This window comes from Natrix helvetica (assembly GCF_964273705.1).
Source record: "Natrix helvetica genome assembly, chromosome: Z".
Classification (NCBI taxonomy): domain Eukaryota; kingdom Metazoa; phylum Chordata; class Lepidosauria; order Squamata; family Natricidae; genus Natrix; species Natrix helvetica.
This window is the reverse complement of record NC_138554.1, coordinates 103361710-103385220: the sequence shown is the minus strand read 5'-3', so window position 1 is coordinate 103385220 and position 23511 is coordinate 103361710. Positions and strand designations below refer to the sequence as shown.

The 23511-nt window shown below is 40.8% G+C and overlaps 1 protein-coding gene across 6 annotated transcripts in view; it reads right to left on the bottom strand.

The window, feature by feature from the left end:
* The window catches only part of SNX13 (sorting nexin 13), a 127077-nt gene extending 103949 nt beyond the window's left edge, over nucleotides 1-23128 (bottom strand). For 4 of the 6 annotated variants that reach the window (XM_081970129.1, XM_081970132.1, XM_081970130.1 and 1 more), the window contains exon 1: nucleotides 22102-22119. Coding sequence is in view for 1 of the 6 variants with exons in the window: in XM_081970131.1 (XP_081826257.1) it covers nucleotides 22942-22956 (15 nt within the window). In the remaining 5 variants the exon portion in view is untranslated. Of the gene's footprint in view, nucleotides 1-22101; nucleotides 22120-22606; nucleotides 22740-22941 lie in introns of those variants that run through there. The other 2 variants (XM_081970131.1, XM_081970134.1) reach the window with 2 other exon arrangements.
* Nucleotides 23129-23511: the final 383 nt, after the last annotated feature.

Below are 23511 nucleotides of genomic sequence, written 5' to 3'. Positions count from 1 at the left end.
CTCCTACACCCCCCCCCCCGAGCTCCTTGGGACAAGGAAAAGTATGGAATAAAACCCTGTCCCCTCCTGACAGGGCGGAACCGGTTCTATGGCCCTGATGTCCCTGAGATGAAGGATCTCCTGTTCCATGAGAGCTTTCTTGACAGGGCAAGGGATTGGGCACCAGATGAAGTGACGAGGTGGGGTAGAGATGAATTCTAGTGTCAAACCTATGCAAATTGTTTGCAGAACCCACTGGTCTGATGTGATTCTCTCCCATTGGGCGTGGAACAGTTGAAGACACCCACCGATGGGAGCTGTCCGTTGGTGGTCACTTATAGTGTCTGAAGGGTCTAGAGCCATGATGGCGAACCTATGGCACGTGTGCAAGAACTGGCACACAGAGGCATCTCTCCGGACACACGAACCGTCACCCATTGTTTTTTCAGCCAGCCAGCTGGTCTTCATGGTCACGGGACTGCTGGAAACCAGAAGTTCAGTTGCCCAGTGTGCATGTGCATGCTGAGCAGCTGCTCTTTTGGTTTCTGGTGCACACATGCACATCAGCCACTTGGTCTTGTTTTCGGCCATGCATAGGCACCTGGTTGGTGCTCTTCCAGTTTCCAGTGCACACATGTGCACAAGTCTGCTGGTCTTTGAGTGTGCATGCGTATCAGAAACCGGAAGACCATGGGGGTAATGCACATGCACACGCCGGAAACCAGAAGAGCAGCCACCTGGCACACACATCGCACCAGGTGGCTGCTCTTCCAGTTTCCAGCACACGCACATGCTCACACATGCTCCCCTTTCGGCACTTGGTGCCAAAAACATTCACCAATATTGGTCTAGCGCCAGCCCACCCTCCCTGCGAAAGGGACATTTGGAGAAGTACTGTTGGCGGCCTCTGTCATGAAAGGTCTGATGGTCCTGAGACCTGTCAGTGCCCTGGGAGTAGGGAAAGTTGGAAAGTCCAATAAAAGTTGGAACCCTTATGCTCAGATTTTTTGGTGACCGAAGGCATGATCTTCTTTTTGTCCTTGTTTTCAATGAGGACTGGGTCTAAGTCCTCCCCAAAGAGTTTGCCCCCTTTAAATGGGCAGACACAAGCTTCCATTTGGACCTCATGTCCATGTTCCTGTGTCTGAGCCATAAGAGGCGACCGGTTGGAAGCTAAGGTTGGAAGCTAAGGCTCTAGAAGCAAATTTCGTGGCATTTAAGGTGGTGTCAGCCGTGTATTCTGTTGCCGCAATGATCTTATTGACATCCTGCCTTAATCTGTTTTCCCCAGCCGGGAGTTTGGCAAGCAACTGCCTCAACGAGAGGAGGGAGGCCCTGGAGAGGAAGGATGCAGAGGCAGACATATTAATCGCCCAAGCTGCCACCTGATAGTTTTGTGGCAGGCTTTCTCTGCTCTCTTGTCCTCCGCTTTAAGCCCCTCCAAAAGATCAGGGGGAAGTACTGAGGAAGATGTGAGCGCGGCCACCAGCGCAGCCACAGGAGGCAATTTTAATAGATCCTCCAAGCTTGCATGTACTGTGTACAGTTCTCTATCGCTGCCACTGGGGTGGCAAGGTTACCAGGCTGCTCCCATTGCCTCTGTACTACGTTGAGAAATAGCTTTGGGATGGGCACAAATTCTTGTGCCTGGACTGGTTGCTCGAAGAGGCCTTCACTGAGGTCTGAGGGATCAGGAGGTGCCTGATTTGGGGTGGCAGAATCCAAGTGGATTGAAGCCTTAGTCTTATTTAAGATAGTCTTGAAGTTGGCATGTTTAAACAAACCAGAAAATGCTGGCTTATTACCCAAGAAGTTAGGCTCGGGTTTGGGAAGGATATCCTCCTCCCAGGTGGAGTCCTCACTGGACAGTGAGGAATGGGGAGAAGGCGGACATTGAGACAGAGGAACCACCTGGGAGAGCACCTGGGCTGGAGCAGGGCGGGACTTGCGTGGGCGTTTGGCCCGCTGCTGCATACCTGCTTCAATCCCTTGGGAAATGGCCCTGGCAACGACCTCCATTTCTGCTGAGAGATTGGGTCCCCAATCTTCTTCAGGGTGCGCCCTGGTGGTGGTGGATTGGATGAATGACTGTTGTGGTACTAGTGTACGCACAGGGACTAGCTCCTCCTCCATCTCTGATAGGCATTTGAAAAGGTCAGCATGATCAGCTATTGAAGGTCCAGGAGAACCTGCCATAACAAGTGAGGGCTCAGGAGATAAATCCTGTCCTTCACCCTCACTGTCTGAAACTGGATGCCTGGGCTGGACCTTGGGAGGATTCCCAGGAGGAACCTGCCTGGAGGCTTGGGCCTGTTGTTGTGCCTTAGTGAATTGCTTCTCTAGTGCCTTCTGGCGACGAAGACCATCCCTATCCAGGCCTGACCCTTGCTTCTTACTCTGCCTAGCATAGGGCTTGCTCCCCTTCAGGGCCTCCCTGGCTGCCTTGCAAGCCTATCTGGAAAAAGCCCAACTGATGGAAGGGCCTGATTGATCTATCTCCATAGGGGCCAGGTTTGCCATCCCGGTGATCTTGAGAGGCACTTGAAGGGAGTAGGGGCTTGTTGCCTTCAGTGGACCCTGGATCAAGGGCCCTAGAGCTCCTAATGTGGAGACACTGAGGGCAGCAGCCAGTTGAAGCTTATGGAGGCATAGGCTGGAAAGGCCACAGGTGCGAGCTAATTGCTCCCAGCAGGAGAGCAGATCAAATCCTCAGGAGCCTGACCAATGAAACCAAAAAATCTCCTCAGCTGCAGTCTCGCTAGAGACACAGTCCCAGGGGATCAGACCCTGCTGGAGGGCCAGACAGGAGGTCTTCCATGGCAATCTGCTGAGAGCAGAGCAGAACAGGCAACAGCAGGCAAAAAAAAAAAAAAAGTAGGAAACTGTGAAAACAAAATGGGGGCTGACGAACTACTCAAAATGGCCACTAGAACTCAAATCTATGGCTGCTGAGGCTCCGTGCCAGCTGCCGGCTCCTTCTGACAAGCACGGACGGAGTTTGCAGAATCCATGGACAGGAGCCTGATCGAGCCTGATCGCAGAACACCGTGGAGGCTATCAAGGTGAGAAAAAGGGAAGAAACAATAAAAGGAAATCTTCTCACCACACCTGCTCTCTAGGAAAGGAAAATATGAAGGAAAAAAGGGAAGGAAAATACAAAGGAGTGTCCAAGCTATCTGTGAAGACTGAAGAAAAACTTTAAATGCATCCACTGGGCTTGACTGAATTGAAAAAACTGGAGTCAAGTCAGCACCAGAGGCGTGGCTAAAGTTTCAATTCAGTCCTGGGCAGATTCTTCAAGCAGTGCACAGGAGAACACGGGTTTAGTACAAAAAAATATTTCTTAACAGTAAGAAATCTTAAAAAATGGAACACATTGTCTCAGGAGATTGTGTAGTCTCTATCAAGGGAGGTGTTTAAATAAGGACCACATGGCAAACTTTAAATAATGCTGTATTAATGGATTCCTATGTTGAACAATAAGTTGGATGATATGCTCTCTAAGATACCTTCCAACTTTAATATTATCTTATTCCTTCTTCAGGAACAGATGCTTCAGTATCAAAAATATTTTGCTCTTGTTTTAGGGTACCAAGAGCACATTATTACTTTTTCCTAATTATATACATTTTAATTTTTTAATCCTGTTAAAACTCTAAAGAGATTTATGGAAATTAAGATTTCAATATAAATTATTTTTTTCAGTTTGGTAGAGCTATGTATTTGCAAACTAGATCAGTTACATATGAGAACCTTTTTATTATTATTATTTAAACTTACTTTTGTCAAAAAGTACGGGAAGGAAGCAAAACAAACTTCTTAACCTTAGGCACTAAATAATGACATTTAATGCCAATTTCAAATTACTTTTAAGAATAATTTCTTTATGCCCTTGAAATATATATTTTGGAAATACTTTCCAATATTATGCTTGATATTAATTTATAGGATATTTTTCATAGACAATGTTGACATTCAATAAACATGTAACGAACAGTCTATCACTCCTTATTTTTAACACACCTGCCATCAGTTTTCAATTTTTGTCATATTAATTAATCAGATGGAAAAAGTGAAACTGGGTCTTAAAGTTTAGGAGGTTTTGACTTCCGGTGGCGCCGTTGGCCTTGGAGGACGCTCCCTCAGGAACGCCAGCCCCGTGTTTGAGTAACAAGCTGCTAGGATAGCATAAATCAGCTGTCTAGCAGTTTGAAAACCTCCCCCTCGGGAAAAGGGGGGGAGGTGAGCTGTCTGGCATAGGGTAGAGGTGCCCAGCGGCCCCAGAAGCAATTCTGTGGCGTGAAGGGTGTGAACTCCCCAGGAAGCCCGACAATCTCCTCATCTCGGGACGCTTCTGCTTTTGCAGAAACAAAAGGCAGCGTCCACCCCTGCTGTTTCAACATTTATTCTACATCTGAACAAAACGCAGGCAAAGCAAACCAGGAGGTAAATATATATCAAGTACAAGCCTTAACTCCGTAGATTATATCTCTTTCTGTAAACTTAAAGGGAACTTTTTTTAAAAAAAAAATGGCGCCGGAATAATAAAATGAAAGTGAAGCGGAAAGCTGATTAGTACTTGTTAAGTGCTTGTTAGTGCTGCTGGAAGACTTCAAAGAATAGATTTTCTGGACTGAACAAATTGGTTGTTTAAAAGCTTGATTTGAATACTTTGAAATGGCCTCTAAGCAGGCAAAATTCAATGTTTCCAAAAGTGCTGGCAGCTCGCCAGCGCAATCACAAAAGCTGCAGTCTTTGCTACCTCTGGTGGAAACACAATCACAAACCCTGACACTGGAGGCTCTACAAAATAACTTACAAAATGAATTAAAAGAACAGGCAGTTGTCTTGGAGGGGAAAATTACAAGTGCCTTTAAAGATGTCTCTGATGAAATATCTGGAATTAAGGATTTAATCCAAACACATAACCAAGAGATAAGGGAGGATATAGTTGAGGCACTTAAAGGATTATTTGGTTACGTAGCATCTCTCAATGAGAAGGTGGAAGAAATTAATGAGGCTAATACAAAGTTGGACAACAACAACTCATGGAGGCACAGATTAAAATTGATAAGTCGGAGGCGGAGCTTACAATGATACAATATAGAACAATGGAATTTGCCCTGAGGATAAGGGGTTTGAAAGAACATAGCCAAGAAGATCTAAGAGAGATTTTTGCAGACACTCTCGCTCAATTAACTGGGGAACCAAAGGCCGAATACATCTGGCAAATTGACAAAATTTACCGCGTTAATTCATTGATTGCCAGACAAAGACAACTGCCAAGAGATATTGTAATCTATTTTGTCACCAGGAAAATTAGGAATGAAATATTGCAAGCAACCTATAAAAACAAACTGCAAGTGGCAGGTCAAGATGTGATAGTATTGAAGGAAATCCCCCCCCAAAATGTTGAGATCTAGAAAGGACTATGCATTTCTAGTGGACGAACTTAGAAAGCGCCAGATTCAATACAGATGGGAGACCCCAGCCGGATTGGTGGTGAACTACCTGGGAGAAAGACATTGTCTCAACTCTGTCTGGAAGGCAAAAGATTTCTATAGTACAGTACTAAAGGCAGGACGCCCTCCATCTCCAGGTCCCAATGAAAGAAAAGATACAGAGGACCCCAGGCAGCAAGATAACCAGGCACAAACTGGAGTTGTGAGTTTACTGCAGGAAACAGAAGAAATTATGGAAGAGAGACAAACTCGTGCGGCTACCAAATGTAAAGAACAAGAATTAAAATCTCAACAAGCCTAGACGATAATCCAAAATAATATAAACACGAGCACTGAAGCAGTGGGAGGAGCTAGACCAAAGGTGAAATCCCAGCAAGATTTCCAGGCAACTCTTAAAAAGCTTCAGCGTGCTAAAGATGACAATTAAATTTCTAACATGGAATGTCAATGGCTTAAACTCACCACAAAAAAGGAAAAAATATTTCACTACTTGAAACAATTTAAAAATGATGTAATTTGCTTACAAGAAACACACATTAGAACACAGGATCAGAAATACTTGACGAACGCAAGACTGGGATCACATTTCGTAGCATCTGCTCCGGAGAAGAAAAACGGTATAGTCATATATTTAAGAAAAGACTTAAAGGCTGAATTAATTGAAGCAGATCCTCAAGGTAGATATTTTGCAATTGAACTATTAATAGAAGGAAAGAAAATACTCTTAACAGGAGTATATGCTCACAACCAACAACAAGAAAAATTTTACAAGTTGCTTCACACTAAATTAACACAATGGGGTTACAGATCCTGCGTTTTACTGGGCGATTAGAATGGAGTACTGGATCCTGTTCAAGACAAGAAGAAGCTTTTGCAAAATACCCAAACACGAACAAGTTTACCTAAATCCTTTTTTGATATGATGGATGACTTTGAACTGAGAGATATCTGGAGAGAACAGAATGTTAAAGAACGGGATTTCACTTTCTTTTCTGATAAGCACCAATACTTTTCCAGAATTGATTTTATATTAATTACAAATGATTTTTTTCCAGGGTAAAGAAGACTAAGATATGCCCAAGAACTTTAACAGATCACAAACTGGTCTGGATGGAACTTGAATATGGAGATCGACCCAGGAAGTCTTGGAGATTAAATGAAAATCTATTTAGATATGAGAAAAATGTTACGGAACGTAAAAAACTATTGAAATAATATTTTGCTTTTAATATGCATAAGAGGATATCTATGGAAATGGCTTGGGACGCAAGTAAAGCATACATGAGAGGCATTTTAATAAATCTGAATGTTTATAGGCGCAGACAAAGGGAGAAACAAAGGGAATTAGAGGAAGAGATTAAAAAAAAGTGCAGGAGTTAATGTCTAAACCAGATGATAAGAAGACAAAAGAGATAATTACTTTATTGCGAAGGCAGTTCAATATGTTAATGTTGGACCAGATAGCCACTAATTTTCTATATGCTAAACATAACACTTTTTGCAATGCCAATAAACCAGGTAGATGGATAGCATATATGTTAAGGAAAAAACCAAGATCTCGCAATATAGAGAAAGTAGAATATAAAGGGAAAGAAGTTTCTCAACAGGATATGATTAAAAAGACTTTTTTAGAATTTTACACCAGATTGTATGCTGGCGACAAAATACAAGGGTCAGACATAGACCGATATTTGGAGAAAGAGAAAATTCCTATACTTACAGATGAGCAAAGGGGAAGATTGAATCAACTTGTAACTACAGAGGAAATCTTCCTGGCAATTAAGCAGTTAAAAATCGGCAAAGCTCCTGCCACAGATGGCTTGACAGCAGTTTATTATAAAAAATTACAACTAGAAATGATGGAACCTCTTAGGGAACTATTTAATAAAATTCAAATGGAAGGCAGGATCCCACCATCCTGGAAAACAGCTTTTATTTCATTGATTCCAAAAGAAGATCAGGATCCTACCCAGCCAAAAAACTACAGGCCTATTTCATTACTTAATACAGACTATAAATTTTTTGCTAAAATATTGGTAAATAGGTTAATGCCAATTGCGCAACAAACGATTCACAATGATCAGTCTGGTTTTATACAGGGGAGACAAATGAAAAGTAATGTAAGACAAATCATTAATATAATGGAATATTTGGGAAAGTATAACCAAGTCCCGGCAGTGTTCTTATTCTTAGATGCGGAGAAAGCATTTGCTCAAGTCAATTGGCAATTTTTAATAAAAATACTACAAAAGATGCAGTTCGGAGAGCATTTCATGCAATCTATCGAAGCAATATACCAGAAACAGACAGCACAAATTATAGTTAATGGAGGCTTAACAGAATCTTTTAAAATTGAAAAAGGAACAAAACAGGGGTGTCCCTTGTCTCCATTATTGTTTATTTTAACCCTGGAATTGTTATTGAACAGAATACGTGGGTCTGACGAACTACAAGGAATTAAGATTAGGCACTACGAATACAGAGTAAGAGCATTTGCAGACGACTTGGTTGTAACTTTAACCCAGCCGGGGGAATCAGTTATAGGTCTAATGAATATAATTAATCAATATGGTCAAGTATCTGGATTCAAAGTAAATCTAGGGAAGACAAAGATGATAGCTAAAAATATGACTACGAACCAAAAAAAAAAAAAAGAATTAGAAAGAGTAACAGGATGTGAGATAGTAAAAAAAGTTAAATATTTAGGAATTTATATTACAACCTCAAATGGGAAATTATATAAGTACAATTATGAACCATTATGGCATAAAATACAGATAGAAATGAATAAATGGAAAAAATTACAATTGTCTTTGCTGGGAAGGATAGCAGCAGTTGAAATGAATGTTTTGCCCAAGTTTCTATTCTTCTTTCAAATGATACCAATACTTAAAAAAGACACAAATTTGGAAGAATGGCAGAAAGGTATTAACAACTTTGGAGGGGCCTGCTGTGAAGTCTGGACCAGGGCAAAGCACGAGACCACCTTGCCTAGCAGTTGGGACAGCTGGAGAAGCTGAACTCTGTGCTGTCTCCGAACCGCCAAGCTAACTCGTGGAGACTCTGCTGACGTTCCCCTGACATGAGTACCCGACCTAGGCATGTGTCTATGAGAGCGCCCAGGTGAATTATGTGCTTGGTCGAGACTAGGCAGCTCTTGGATAGGTTCATTGAGAAGCTGTGGGTTTCTAGAACCTTGATGGCCTCCCGCAGATCCCTGCGGGCCTGGTCTGGGGACCTGGACAACAGGAGAATGTTATCCAGGTAGCACGTTATCCGTATGGGATGGGCTCGTAGGTGGGCCGCTAAGGCTGCTAGCAGCTTGGTGAATACCCTGGGAGCCGACGATAGCCCGAATGGGAGGGTCTGATATTGGTAGTGGCACCCCCGGTAGCAAAAACACAGAAAACATTGGTGTTCTAGACAGGTGGGGACATGGAGGTAGGCTTCCATCAGATCTATCAATGTCAGGAAGTGGCCCTGCGGACGCCCTGCAAGATGGTCATTAACGAATGCATCTTGAACTGGCTGTAGACAATATGACAGTTGAAGGCCTTGAGGTCAAGGATCGCCCTCCAGCCCCCTGAAGCCTTTGGGGCGATGAACAGAAGGGAGTAGAACCCCTGTCTCTGTTTTTCCTCCAGCACTGGCCAAATGACCTGGATGTCTAAGAGATGCTAAATCGCTTGGTCTACCAGACTTCTCTTTTTCCAGTCCTGGGATATGGGGCAGAGGAGGAAACGCTTCGGGGGGTAGGAGAGAAACTCTAGGGAGAGGCCTGTTTTCACCGTCTCCCCAAGCATCCGTTGTTACCTCCTCCGTCGGTTGACAAAGAAGGCCAATCGACTGCTGATGGGAAGGTTCCTGCTGCAGTCACTGTTGTCTGTGGAAGGGACAGGAGTTTCCTGTACCTCAGTAAGATTTCCTGGAAAGGGGAATCGTTGGTATCCTCTACCTGTCCTGTCCTGCTGCTGTTGGGGACCCTGGGGTCCTGAGTAATGTCTGGCTGGACAGGAAAACCCATATCCCCCATCCAGGTTCCGAAAGGACAACGTGCAATGATAAGGAGCGGCCCTGTTTTCAGTCCTGCGGAAGACAGAGGGGAGAATTTTCCTCTTATCTTTAGAGTCGACAAGTCTGGGCTCAAGGGGCCCCCCAAACAGTTAACCCCCGCGAAAGGTTCAGAGGCGAAACACCACTTATTTTTGGCATCAGCCTGCCAAGGCCGCAGCCACAGAAGACGCTTGGCCGTTATAGTGAACCCAACTGATTTAGCCGCAAACCTGGCCACGTTAATGGAGGCATCCGCCGAGAATTGAAGGGCTGCCTTCAACTTTTTGAGGTCCTTGTGAGACCTCAAATCTGAAGCCGAAAGCCAGTCCCTCAATTGCTGGAGCCACAGGAGGGTGGTTCTGTTAAATGTGGCCGTGGCTGCCCTGATCGCCCTTCCTGCCGACTGGTGACCCTTAATGAGGACGTATTCCATCCTCCTATCCTCCGCCTTCAAGGCATCCTCTGGGAAGAATCGGACTTCCATAAAATATGGAATAAAATGTACAAGTAGCTAGAAATCAGAAGCCAAAACAGGAAATAGAGAATACAAATAGATGGCGATACAAATAATGAATATTACTATAAGTGTTAATATTATACTTGTTACATCATAAGACAAGGTTATAGTAATAGGAAGGCATTGTAGAATGGAGAATTATAAAAGCTAAGCAGAAAGCCGATATTGAAAGCTGTAAAATTATTCTATATTGTTATGTATGTTCCGTGTTTTGTTTTATTGTGTTTTTTTTCTTGTTTGTCTTTTTTACTGTTTTTAAAGATTAAAACATTCAATAAAAATTAATTTTTAAAGAAAGGCATCTTCTGGATTGCTTGGGACATTAGGTGAGGACAATGCAGCTATCAGAGCATCTACTGAAGGGACCTCCAAGGCCTTGACCAGATCCGGCCCAATATTGTAAAAGCATTTGTCTTGGGTGATGGGAAAGGAGCCCAACCCCGGGGGACTTTCATTGACATTGGACCACATCTGTGAAGAAGGAAGGTGAGGGAACCATCTCTTTTTGCACGATGGGCTCAGTGAACACCGGGGACTTTGTGGCCCGGGCTGCTTCTAGATTAGCTATCTTCTGGGCCTTGATTAGAAGAGACCTAAACATAGAAGGTTTGAAGAGCCCAGCTAAGGAAGTTTGTTCTAGATCTGAATCTTCATCGTCAGATAGTTTAGAGTCCTGACTCCTCCTCATCCCCTGAGGATGAAGAACTGTCTGATGATCCCTGGGACCTTTCCTCCCAGGTAGGGGTCTCCCTTGGTGGATCCCCAGTCACTGTTCTCTTACCACACTTTTTATGCTTCTTGGAGGCAGAGGACTTCTTTAGTTGGAGGCCTGCCACAATGCCCTGTCTGATAGCCTCAGTAATTATGGCAGCTATGTCAGGGGGGAGGCACTACTGTGCAGGCCAGAGGCTACCCATGCCATAGGCGAGACGGCTGAACCTGCGGGCCCTGGACTGTCCATCCCTTCCAGGAGAGAGGGCTGAAGGGGCTCTTCCGTTTCCTGATCTCCTAACTCAGAACTCTCACTGTATGGAGATAGATCTTCCTCAGAACAGGGGGTTTCGGCTGGTGCAGGATTCTCAGAAGGAGCTGGAACTGGCACCGCCTGGCCCACAGACTCTGCCTATCTCTATGCCGCCTCTTGGGCCTTAGCAAATTGCTTTTCCAGGACCTTTTGCCTCCTGAGTACTGCTCTCTGCATGGCCTTTGATTTGCCCTTGGCTTTTCCTCTCTTCTTAGGAGGAAGGGACTTATGCCTGCTGAGTAGGCAAAGGGTCGATGGGCCCTCTAGAGGGTCATCCAACAAAGGGGATGAGACTTCTCCTGCACCTCCTTCCATTGCAGCTGACACTGACTGACTTAGACAACTAAGGTTAAAACAATGGAGGGGTCTCCCAACAAAGGGCACACCAGGGTCCGGTTCTGGGATCTGTGATGAGAGCAGCACCAAAACAGCACTCAAAATGCCCCAATAGTCTAGAAAAGCCTCCTGTGGACAAGCCCGCCTGGGCCTGTCTCTAGCCTGCCACGAGAGACCACAGATCCCTGTGCCAAAGGCCTCAAGCTATTGAGCGAGACAAGACTGTTAGTTCCTAATCCTTAGGGAACTGGTCTGCAGCCTTCAAACCCTTGCTCTAGCTTCCTGACTGGGAGCTATAGTCACAATCCTCTCTATTCCAAGAGAATTGTGTTGCTAAAGGGGAGGGGCAGAACTTAAGGCCCTCACTGTCTCCCCTAGTCCTCAAAGCTTATACTGGTGGCCCAGAGGGAATCTCCAGGGAAGCCGGACTGTGGTTTTGAGGAAAAAGGGCTTTCCAAAATGGCAGCTGTCACTAAAAGGGACCCCAAATTGGCAGCCAACAGTTCTTCGCACCAAAACAGCGCTCAAAATGCCCCAATAGTCTAGAAAAGCGCTCCGGGACTCCCGACAGCATGAGAAAGCTGATCCCGGCTCCCCGTGGGGACCGCAGCTGCAAGAAGGCAAAAAAACTCTTCTGTGGCTTTAAACAGCGTGGGGAAGCCGATCTTGGCTCCCGCAGCAACCGCTGCTGTAACAAAAGGGGAAAAAATCTCTCTGAGGCTTTAAACAGCACGTGGAAGCCGATCCCGGCTCCCCGTGCTCCTACGCGGCTCCGAAACTCGCCTGCCCGCAAACTAGCCGCCCTCCAACCTCAGTGCTCCCCAGGGCCCCTAGCAACTTCCTGGGGGCATCTGCTATGATCAGCAGCCACCTGCGCTGCTGGGGCCGACGCTTCGTGGTGCTGTCTCCCCAGGGAGTCCAACCACCTGCAGGGAATCAAAGAGGGGAGCTAAGAAACCTAAAGGGAAAGGAAAATACAATAAGGAAAGATTCAAAAGTAAAGAAGAGAGAAAATAGCACAGTATTTAGAGAGAGATCAATAAGCACGTCCTGTTCCAAGTGGTGGTGAGTCACAAAAGCTGGGGATCTCAGCAGGAAGAGGCAGGACTTAAACTTTGCAGACTCAGTTCTATTGGATGGTACGTGAGAATAACCCACACAAGAATGTTGTCTCCACTGAGTCAGGAAAATCTATATAATGATGTCATGAAGCAAATTATATACTGTACATTTATATTTAGTTGCAGTAAAAGGTAACAGATTTCAAATAGTCTGATAAAATAGTTTTACAGTGTTATCAACACATACTATTTGTTGTTGTTGTAATTAACAATTGCAGTCATTATTTATTAAACTTCTATGCTGCTTATCTCGTCCAGAAGTGACATACTATTTTTGAGAAGAAGTAATGAATGGAAACCTGTCAAAGAGAAATCCAATCTAGAATTAAGAAGAAATTTTCTGATAGTGAGGACAACTACTCAGTGGAACAGTGCTGCCTTCAAAAGTTATGGGTGTATCTTCACTGGAAGTTTTTAAGAGACTAGACAATGTGTTGCAGGGTATCCTGCTTGAGCAGGGATTGGACTAGAAGACTTCCAAAGCTCCTTCTAATTCGATTATTCTGACTACAGTAATAAAGATCATACCCTGCCATATAATGATATATCAACAATCAAAACAACTAAAATGACTCCATTATTTGTAAACATGCACAGTTTCCTATACTTTAACTCCTCAGAAGCAAGCTACACACCAGGTTCTAAAAATATGAACAGAATACTGTAAACATTAGCATATATGGAACTCAAGGGAGATTTCTTTCAGAAATGCATATATTAGGATGTAGTCCTCAAAATTTTCAGTAAACCATCTAGTAGCAAATTATGAAAAAATAGTAACTAACATAAAACTCTTGAACTGGAAATTTTGGAACAATTTTGAATGATTTTTTTGGCTCATAGATACTGTATATTTTAAATTATTTTAGCCTTTGTTTTGTTAGAAGTAATAATAACAAATTATCTTGTAGCATGCAAAAACTAATTAGAAAAATGTACAGAATTAAGCCATTTTCACAGTGGTGAATGTAGTACTGCAGGCTACTTCTGCTGACTGTTGGCTGCCTGCAATTTGGCAGTTCAAATCTCATCAGGCTCAATATTGACTCAGCCTTCCATTCTTCTGAGGTCGATAAAATGAGAGGCAGATTGTTGGGGGCAATATGCTGACCCTGTAAACCACTTAGAAAGAGCTGTAAAGCACTGTGAAGCTGTATATAATTCTAAATGCTATTGCTATAAGGAAGATCAGTAAAAGAAAAAAATAACTGTTTAATAGTACAATAACATCAAAAAGCCTCCTCTATTTTACCTTGCCAACCTGTAAAGTAAAGCTTTTAAAATTCCTGATGTAACAATTCTGCTCCAAACATTTTAATTTGCACATGCATGTTATTCTAATATATGCTACAGAATACATTAGATAACTGACTATGTTCTAGACACTATGCTGGAGTAGATATGTAAATACTGCCATTAAAAAACAAACAAATAAATAAAGCAGATGGCACAAGCTTGAAATCTATCCAAACCTTCATTTACAAGTTTGTATCTAAAATGAAAGATTTTAATTTACAATATACGATAGGATCAAATTAATAAAGTTCTGAATCATACTTAAATATAACTTCATCAAATTTATTATCAGGCTGTGTAAGAAAAATGACCAATGAATATAAACTTATAAAAAGAGCAGCTCTGATGTATTTATACATATTGTGATGTTTAATTGCTTTGATTTTTTTTTCTTTTGGATTTTAGTTTGTCATCATCTATTTAGGTTTATTTCCTTTGTCTTCTATTAAGGAAGTGAATTCAATCCTGGCATCACAAACTGTCTTTTCTTCCTATCAGGTTTAAAGTTATCCTCTTAGTATAGTATTTCATGTCACAGCTTGAACATGAATTTACGCTAAATGCTATTAACAATGAACATGAATACATTTTAAATCTAGCAGACTCTTAGAAAAGAAGATGTAGTGTATATTACATTAATCAGAGATGATTATCAAGAGACTCATATTATTTACACCTTAATTCTAATACCTGAATCTTTGCTTGTAATACTGTCAGGATATTTTTTTCCAAAATTAGGTGTAATAATATTCTTATGCAATTATAATCACATATTTAATATCTACCAAATAAGTATCCAGATGAAGTCCCACATTAACAGGTATTTGATTAGCACATTAATGCTAAAATAGGATTTCTAGTTAAATTTATACGAACTCATAGATACAGTAACTCTTGCTTATGTTGTTCACAAGCAATTGTTCCAAATAACACTGGCAATCGGTATTAAATTCATCATAGGTCCACTCAGCAAATCAGATTCCTTTACGTCGTTACACACATTTTAATAATCATGACCTGGCCAGAGTGGAATCCTGTGGTCCAGTAATTTGTTCCCTAATAAAGATTGAAGCAAAAGATGTTGCAAAGTACTCAGTAAACATGCAGATCTCTTGTTCAATGAAATATGCTAATATCCAGTGATCCGTGATTTGGTCATAAATGGTAGTAATTATACACTTCAGTAGAAAACTATTTTTCAAATTTATTTGAGATTTCTTCAGTTATGACTAAAATAATTGCTGTACAGCATCCTTCATGAGAAATGTTCCCACAATGTATGTATATGTATATGAGGTGTTGGAAGAAATGTCCATCTGGATTCAGTTCCAAGTGGGGAGAAAGACCCTGGAAACATGGAGGTCGATTGGAAAGATGGTTTTAATGGTGAAGCAGAACCACCAAGCACATGTGATTTTGGGTAGCTGACCACAAGAAATAGAGAGTGAGTATTATTTATGCCCTCTCTTGGGCTTTGAACTTGAGCTTCCTGTTCCTGTGGCAAGAGCATGTATTCAATTGGCTGTCAGACTTCCAGGGGGCTAGGCAGGGATCACAGCTGAGGTTGTCTGAATTAAGGTTGGTTGAACCTTGCTGGGTGATGTAATGACCCAGGTGATTTTGCAATGCAGTAAGACCTGCTGCTAGATGAGTAGAGGGCTAATCCTATTATGTCCTGAGGTCATGTCTTAATCCCATCACCCTGGAGCTGAAGTTCTAATTGTCTTGTACATAGGCTGGCCCAGTCTTAATGTGAACCAAATATCTGCTGGGGGCAGAGAGCTGATCTTTGTTATTAAAAGCATGTTCTTCCTTTTCTCATCCAGGGAAATATAATATTCTGCCTTTTTAATATTTCCTATAATATTTTATTCTTCTAGGAGAGAGGTGGGTGCTAACTTTCTACAGAAGCTTGTACTCTTGTTTTTCGGGCTCATGTGAATGCTTTCTAAATTGATTCTAGCTATTTCGTAAAACAATATTAAGCCTCACCCCACCCCCACTCCCCCCCAAAACCCAGATCTGTTTTAACTAATGAAAAAAGATGTTTCACATGCAATTCTTGTTAAGGCACCTTTTTAAGAAACTCTACAGAAAAATATTTAATTACTTCATTAACAATTTATATCATCATCAAAAAAACTCAACTTACACTTTCTGAACCAGTTACAGGCCGTGTAACATCTTTCAATTGTCATTTTTTGTCATTTTGATTGGATACATTTTTTTAGAAGAGCAATTCCAGTAAAAGTATATAACTAAATGAGTTTTAAGGAACCTATAACAATTTGGTAACTCTTATTGAATAAAAAATTAAATTTCTTCTATGAGAGGACTATACTAATATCCTAGCCATACTTGATCAAAGCTAGATTAACAAAAGGGCTAAAGAACAGCAAATGTTTGTTCTATTACCTTTCCAATGTGTTTCAAACAACATTTTTCAATTTCTCTGCTTTAAATGAGAGTTCATTATTCTAGAGTTACTCAATGAGATAGCAGGTTTTTATTGCAATTGTGGGGAACCCCCCCCCCCTTAGAAGAATGAAATATTTTGGGAAATATTAAAAAGGTGGAATATTATATTTCACTAAAGGAGAAATGGAGAAACAAGCCCTTAAAGACAGAAAGCAGCCCCCACCTTTTCTTAATAGTCCGCAGCAGACTGGGCCATTCTATCTACAAAACAAAAGACCTTCAAATCCAGAATGATGGGATTAAGAAGAGGACATGATCCTCAAGACATAATAGGATTAACCCATTACGATTTATCAGAAGATACAGTGCTCACTACTTTGCACAATTTCCTAAGGGCATTTCTGACATTACACAACCCCCCTAGGAGCATCTCTGAAACTTATACAAATCCATGTACTCATCAAACCAATTGATCAGGTGACCCAGGACTGCTGTTGGTTCTGTTTATCATTAAACTTTCTTTCTAATCAGCCTCCATGTTTCCAGTACCTTTTTCCTGATTTGGAACTGAAACAGATGGGTTTTCCCTCTAACATAATTTAACCAAATTCTATTTCAGCTGATGTCTGTATCTTGCTTGCAAAATTGGATGAAGCTGAATTTTACTTCTACTCAAGTAAAGCTGGTTAGCAACGTAATAATCAGCTTTTCTGATGCTATTAATCTTTTATAATCTCAATACATTCCCTTGCTTCTATTCCATATCAGTTCAGATTATTTGAAGGGAGTGATATGTGAACAAATTGGTAAATAACTAATAAATATGTTAAAAGGAAAGGCAGTTTCTTTACATTAAGTCATTCAGGTGAATACATTGTCAGCTGCATTTGAATTCAAGTTAGAAATAGAAGTAGCAATTTCTACAAAATTCTAGCATTTCTCAGACCAAGACCCCAAGAGCCTAGTAGTATATTCACTCAAATGAATTATATACCTGCCATGAATGAAAAGATTAATTGTGCAGCATACCCCCAAAACACTGATAAAACTTCCTATGATTAGCGGAACTCTAAAAATCGTATTTAGTATATTAGGTGAGATTCAATATCTGGACGGTAATGTTTATGTTATTTAACACCCAAGGGGGAAAGGTTATATTTAGAATTATATATTCGGGTTGAACAGACAGAATAAGAGGGAGAGTGGATTGAAGATTTTTATATCTGAATGAGCTCTAGCTAGTTTCAGCAATGTTTTAATCTGTTTTATAGTATGTAAATCCAGGAGTCATTTTCTTGGGTCCAGGCTTGAGTGTTTATTCATTCAGCTTGAATAACATGAACACCTGCAGCTGTACCAGATTTCATATATTTAAAAGCATTTTCCATCTCCACCACTGAAAAACATCTTTAAAACCGAAGTAATTCCTCGAGTTATGATTGCAATAGGAAGCAGAATTGTGTCACTAAACAATGAAATCATAAAAGTGCACATCACACCCTGTTGCCATTGGTAAACAAAGACATGAATTGTTAAGCAACTCACAACTTCCTGCTGACTTTCAATAACTAAAGTCATTAGGGGAACAGGTAGAAAACTGCAAGTCAGCTTGCAAGCAGTTTGTAAACAGGCCAGCAGGCAGGCAAAGTAGCTGCTGGGAGGGAGGGAGAGTATGGACAGGCATGGAAGAGTGGGGCTTGGGATGAGTGCTTCTAAATGGGTAAGTTGCACAAATTGCCAGAGAAAGTTTGAGAAGAGTGTATAAGGAGGTCGGCCTGGATGCTGGGGAGAGGGTTAAAAAAATGGCTGGGGAAATGCGGCATGAGTGCAGCGAGACTTGTGGATGGTGCGCAAGGGTGAGAGACAAGTGTGAGTGCAGCAGGGTTGGGTGGCTGCTGCCAATGGAAGAGGACAGAAATGGCTAGGGCGACATGGACAAGTGCAGCAGGCTTGGGGTTGTTAGGTGGAGAGAAAGGCATGAGAGATTAAAAAAAGTCTAAAGGTTTGTGTGAATAGCAAGGTTCAGGGAGGATGCATGAGGATGAATGGATGGCTGACAAGGCACAAGGGGCTGGGGAAGGGTCACAGGTGGTGACATTTACTCAGGCTACTTTTGATCTTCCCTACCAGGTTTCTCATTTACTTTGCTTGTTGCAAAATGTGATCCCACTACAGGATGCTGCAAATATCACCTAGCATCAAGCACCTAGATCAGATCTGTGAAAATGGTAGTCCTCATGCTGGATAAGTCACGTGCAGGCCACACCCACCCCACTCTGCAAAGGCAAAAATGTCACGATACATCATGAACCGGCCCATGACACAATTAAACTCAACACCCTAGACCACGTACATTGCTGGGTTCTGGGACAGTACAAACTTTGAGGATAGGTTCTCATTTGTTCAGTGTCACTGTAACAATTGATCAGTACCTAAGGAATACTCGCACACATGCTCTTAATATTCATACTATTTCATTTTTTTCCTAGAACGTTTCGGTAATTTACATTTAGAAGAAAATGGAATGCTGCTTATTTGCTGCTGTATGATAATGCTTTTTCATCCTGCTTTGATATTGTCCAACTTTTCAACTTGTTCCAAATGTTGGTGCAGTTGTTTATCAGATTTATCTTTCAATAAATTATTAACTTCTATATGATTGAAGTTTTTAATTGTAAGCACTCCTGTAGAAAATGCGCTAAAGACAAGTTATTTTAGTCATAATAAAAAATGAAGTTTTTAATTGTATCAAATTCTTTCAGAATACATGATCTTATTTTAAAATAAGGTTATGAGACAGGTAAGCTTAACCTTTAATAAGGATATTTTTGTTACTATAGCATCATGACATATTAAAGTAATTTAATGATTTAAATTAATTTTGCTTGTTAACTTCAAATCCTAACATGTTTGCAGAATGATGGGGAACAATATTTAAGATCATTGTTATTTTCTATCACCACTGCTTTCTTGGATTACAGTTAAGGGAGCCTGCAGCAAATCCAAGTACAGGTAGTACTCAACTTACACCACTTCATTTAGTGACCAAAGTTATAATGGCACTGAAAAAAGTGACATGACCATTTTTCACATTTACAACTGCTGCAGCCTCCCCTTGGTTATGTGATCATATTATAATGTCCAGGAGACATGTCATCACCATTTTCAATCTTCCTGTAAGCAAAGTCAATGGGGAAGCCAGATTCTCCTAACTACCATGTTACTAGCTTAATAACTACAGTGATTCACTTAACAATGTGGCAAGAAAAGTCATAAAATGGGGCAAAACTCACTTAACAAATGTTTCACTTAGCAACAGAAATTTGGGGCTGAATTGTAGTTGTAAGTAGAGGACTACCTATATTCTACTGAACTACTCTGATAATTAAGACTACATTTCCATTCAAATTATGTTGTTATATTCAACTTACTCTTCACCCATTGAAATAAAGCAAGGGAAATCTAAGAGTTAAGCTGAAATTGCTTAATTCAAAAAATCTACAAGACGTTCATATACAACTGAAAACCCATATTATAAAATTATTTCTCGTACACGTAATGTTTTTAATACACAATAACTGTATTTTAAGATATTGTAAACTTGCATATAAAGGGCATTATATGTCAAAGCAACTAGACACACAGGGACAGTTTTTTACCTTGTGCCATCACTCTGAGCACCTGATTCTTATGTCTAAGTATATTCACTCATGTAGTATAGTTGTAATTATTATCCTTCCCATCTTCTCCACCACCCCATCTTACTTATATCATTATTATGATTACCCACTGCTTGTACACTGAAAGCTTCTGCACCAGAAACAAATTCCTTGTGTACTTCACTTGGCCAAATATATATATATATATATATATATATATATATATATATATATATATATATATATGTGTGTGTGTGTGTGTGTGTGTGTGTGTGTGTGTGTGCGCCGCGTGTTTGTGTTACAACCCCTGGTATGCCTAAATCTATACTAGTCTCCCTTTATTTTATCAGCATAAATACAACATATATATATATTATATATAATATAATATAATATATATATATATATATATATATATATATATATATATATATATATATATATATATATATATATATATATACATATATATATATATATAAAATATATATAATTCTAATATCAAGAAAGCTATTCATGTATAGTATTTCTTATTATGCTGAAATCAAATAACATAAAATCTTTATGCAATAAACTATAAAGCTAATGTAGAATTTTGTGTGCCATTTCCGCTTATAATTCTCACTGTAGTAGAAGCAATATTCAAGAATGAACTAAGTTTTTGTTATACAAGACAGCTCTATCTCTTTGGTGGTAGAAATCAAATAGCATCACACACTGCACCATAAATTGTAGAAAGTGCATAAACCTATCTAGGAGACAAATCAAAAGACAAATTTCCAATTTACCTCACATGTAATATGTAATAAAACATGTTTTAAACGCTGGAAAAAATACATTATCTGAAAAGAGAAACCTTTTCAAATAATATTTCATTGATATGAATAAGCTGTAATTTCAAATTCCTATTGGAACAAATAAATATTAACTAATGATGGTGTAGGGTTTCCTGCCTAAGCAGGGGGTTGGAGTAGAAGACCTCCAAGGTCCCTTCCAACTGTGTTATTCTATCTATTCCAATCATCACATGAAGGGTAAATCTGTATTCTATTATTTATATAAACTCTGGAATGCTTTTGTTTCAATGTATTAAGTATGCTTATTTTTTCACACTTTAAATGTGAAAATAGGATCTAAATCCTCTTATACATTCATGCTTATTATAACAATGAAGACAAACAAAATTCAACATTATAAATTAGTGCTAAATACATTAGGATTATTACTAACTTGAGACCAGTTTTCTTCTCTCAGCCAACCTACCACACAGAGATGCTATGGGGAAAACTGTACAACGCACTCTACATGCCACAGTAGACCAATAAGGAATCAAGACAGAAGTTGCATCCAATTGAAGCTCTGTTTGGCAACTTTCTCAATACTGCACATATGTACAAAGTGACAGGTATTGTACTGCAATTTGATGACTGCTGTCTAAACCTTTTTGATTCCACCACTAACTTATAGGTCACCCTGAGTTCCTGAAAATAAAGGACGCTGTAATATAATAAATACTTTTAAGTATTTTTACATTAATACAAAGGTTGATTATGTTGTATCCATTTTGCTGATGAAAAGAGGTTCCAAATTACTGTGACACAAAGGAACAAATTGTTTCCTTGCAACAGAAATGGCATCTTTCTGAATAAGCTTTCTCTTTCTTTGACAAGTCAAATACCTTTACTGATAAGAGTAGTATTTGTTTAGAAATAAAGGATTTTTAAGTTACAAACTATTTCAAGCAAATTATCTGAGGAAAACTCATTAGATTACCACAAAAATGCACTTAATGATAAAGAAACCAACCATATTTTATACAGAAAGTTGCATGAGTGAAACTATGTGGTCAGATAATGTCTAGTTCAATATATCATGAAAATTCATAAAACAGGAGTGAGTAAACTATGTTTAAGTTAACCATGTATAATTATTTGAAAAGACAACTGAAGTATACTAATGATCTGACAGGATAAAGCATCATACTTGTCCAAGTGGCATCATATACAGTATACTATTTTGGGGTTTATGCCAATACAGAGTGCAACTGTACTACAAAAGTTGTAATAACCGGATTTCTACTATAGATTTATACAAAAATTCCAAAAATCAATTAAGCACAATAGCTTAAACCACTCAACAGCAGAATTAGAATTCTCAGAAAACAATTCTGAAAACAATAATTTATGAGTCCACAAACCTTTTTAACAATGCTGTCACACTGTGTTGTAAACCTTACCTTATGGTAAGACAGTAAGCAATTTTTACAAAAAAAGCATATTGACAGCATTCAACCAAGATTGAGTATACAGTACAAGCACTGTGAACTCAAAGTGGATGAAAAAGTAGCAGACACCTGAGACACAGAATGAATGTTGTGCCTCTTTTTTAAAAAAATCCCACTTTCACTGACACGTCACCTCCAAATGATATTCCTACTTCCATCTTCACTAATAAACGACGGTAAAAACATCAGCTCACTCTGCCCCTGCTTTGGAAAATAAATTGCACCATCATATTAAAGAAACTGAGGCAGACACAGGATGCTAAGAGGCACTGGAAGCTAAAACCAGCTATTGGTTTCGTCTCAGTTGATGACACAAAGCAACTTCAATACTGGGTTAACAGGGAAAAGAAAAGGGACTAGTGTTATTCATGTAAAAACAAGCTAGAAAGTAAACACCCTTCCAACAGAGGCCTAGGGGAGAATAGTTCTTTTCAGCAGGCATTAGTAGCCTAATCACCTTGACGTCTGTTCAAAAGCCAAGCAAACCCTCGGCTTCGCTGCTAAGCGTCCGGGAAAATCCCTCACTGACAGCCCCAAAGGAACACCCAAACCACAATACGAGATAAAACTCATCCGAGGCCAATCTACCCCAGGAAAGCGATGCGGCGCTCTGATTGGGAGCAGGAAAGTGGGCCTAGACCGTCCGAGGCTAGGAGATTGGGTGAAAGAAGTCTTCAGAGAGCAGAGGAGCTTCAGAAAGAAAGGAAAATAAAGCACCATCGCCTCCACTGCGGACCCCACCAGCCCTCCTCTCCGTTTCCCAATCCGCCGCTTTCGATGCCGAATTTTTACCTCAGCTAACATCATTACTCGCGGTGGAAGCCTCCGGCTCTACCTCCGCCGCATGGTGCGTCTGTCCCCAGCCGTAGCCCAACGCACACCACTAAGGAAGGGATCCTGGCAGCTCTCAGCCACCTCAGCGATCCCTCCGTAACGCCAAACCCATTCCAACTACCGCCACTGCCGCCGCCCGCTCAAGAGGGGCGGCCATCTTAGCTACGTGAGACGCCGCCGCCCGCCGCCACCGCTTTCCGTGGCGCAGCCGTCCAATGGGGCAGTAAGACGCGGGGCAGGCCTCTCTCTCGTTTGGCTGGCCTCCCTGAGCTTGTCGTGGTTTGCTTTCGCGCCGAGGAGAGCAAGAAGTCAGATAGAAATTCGTTCGTCCTGTCTGCTGCGGGGCGTCCCAGGACGGGGCTTTGAGCTTGCAAAGCAGATCTGAATGGAAAGAGGAGGGCAGAACCCGGGTTGGTACAGACTGTAGGAAATCCAGGTTTAAATTGGTTCTTGTAGAGAACCGGAGGGTATCTGTTTAATGGCTCTTATACTGTAATAAAGGGGGTGGAGCAAGGAGAAGACATTTCA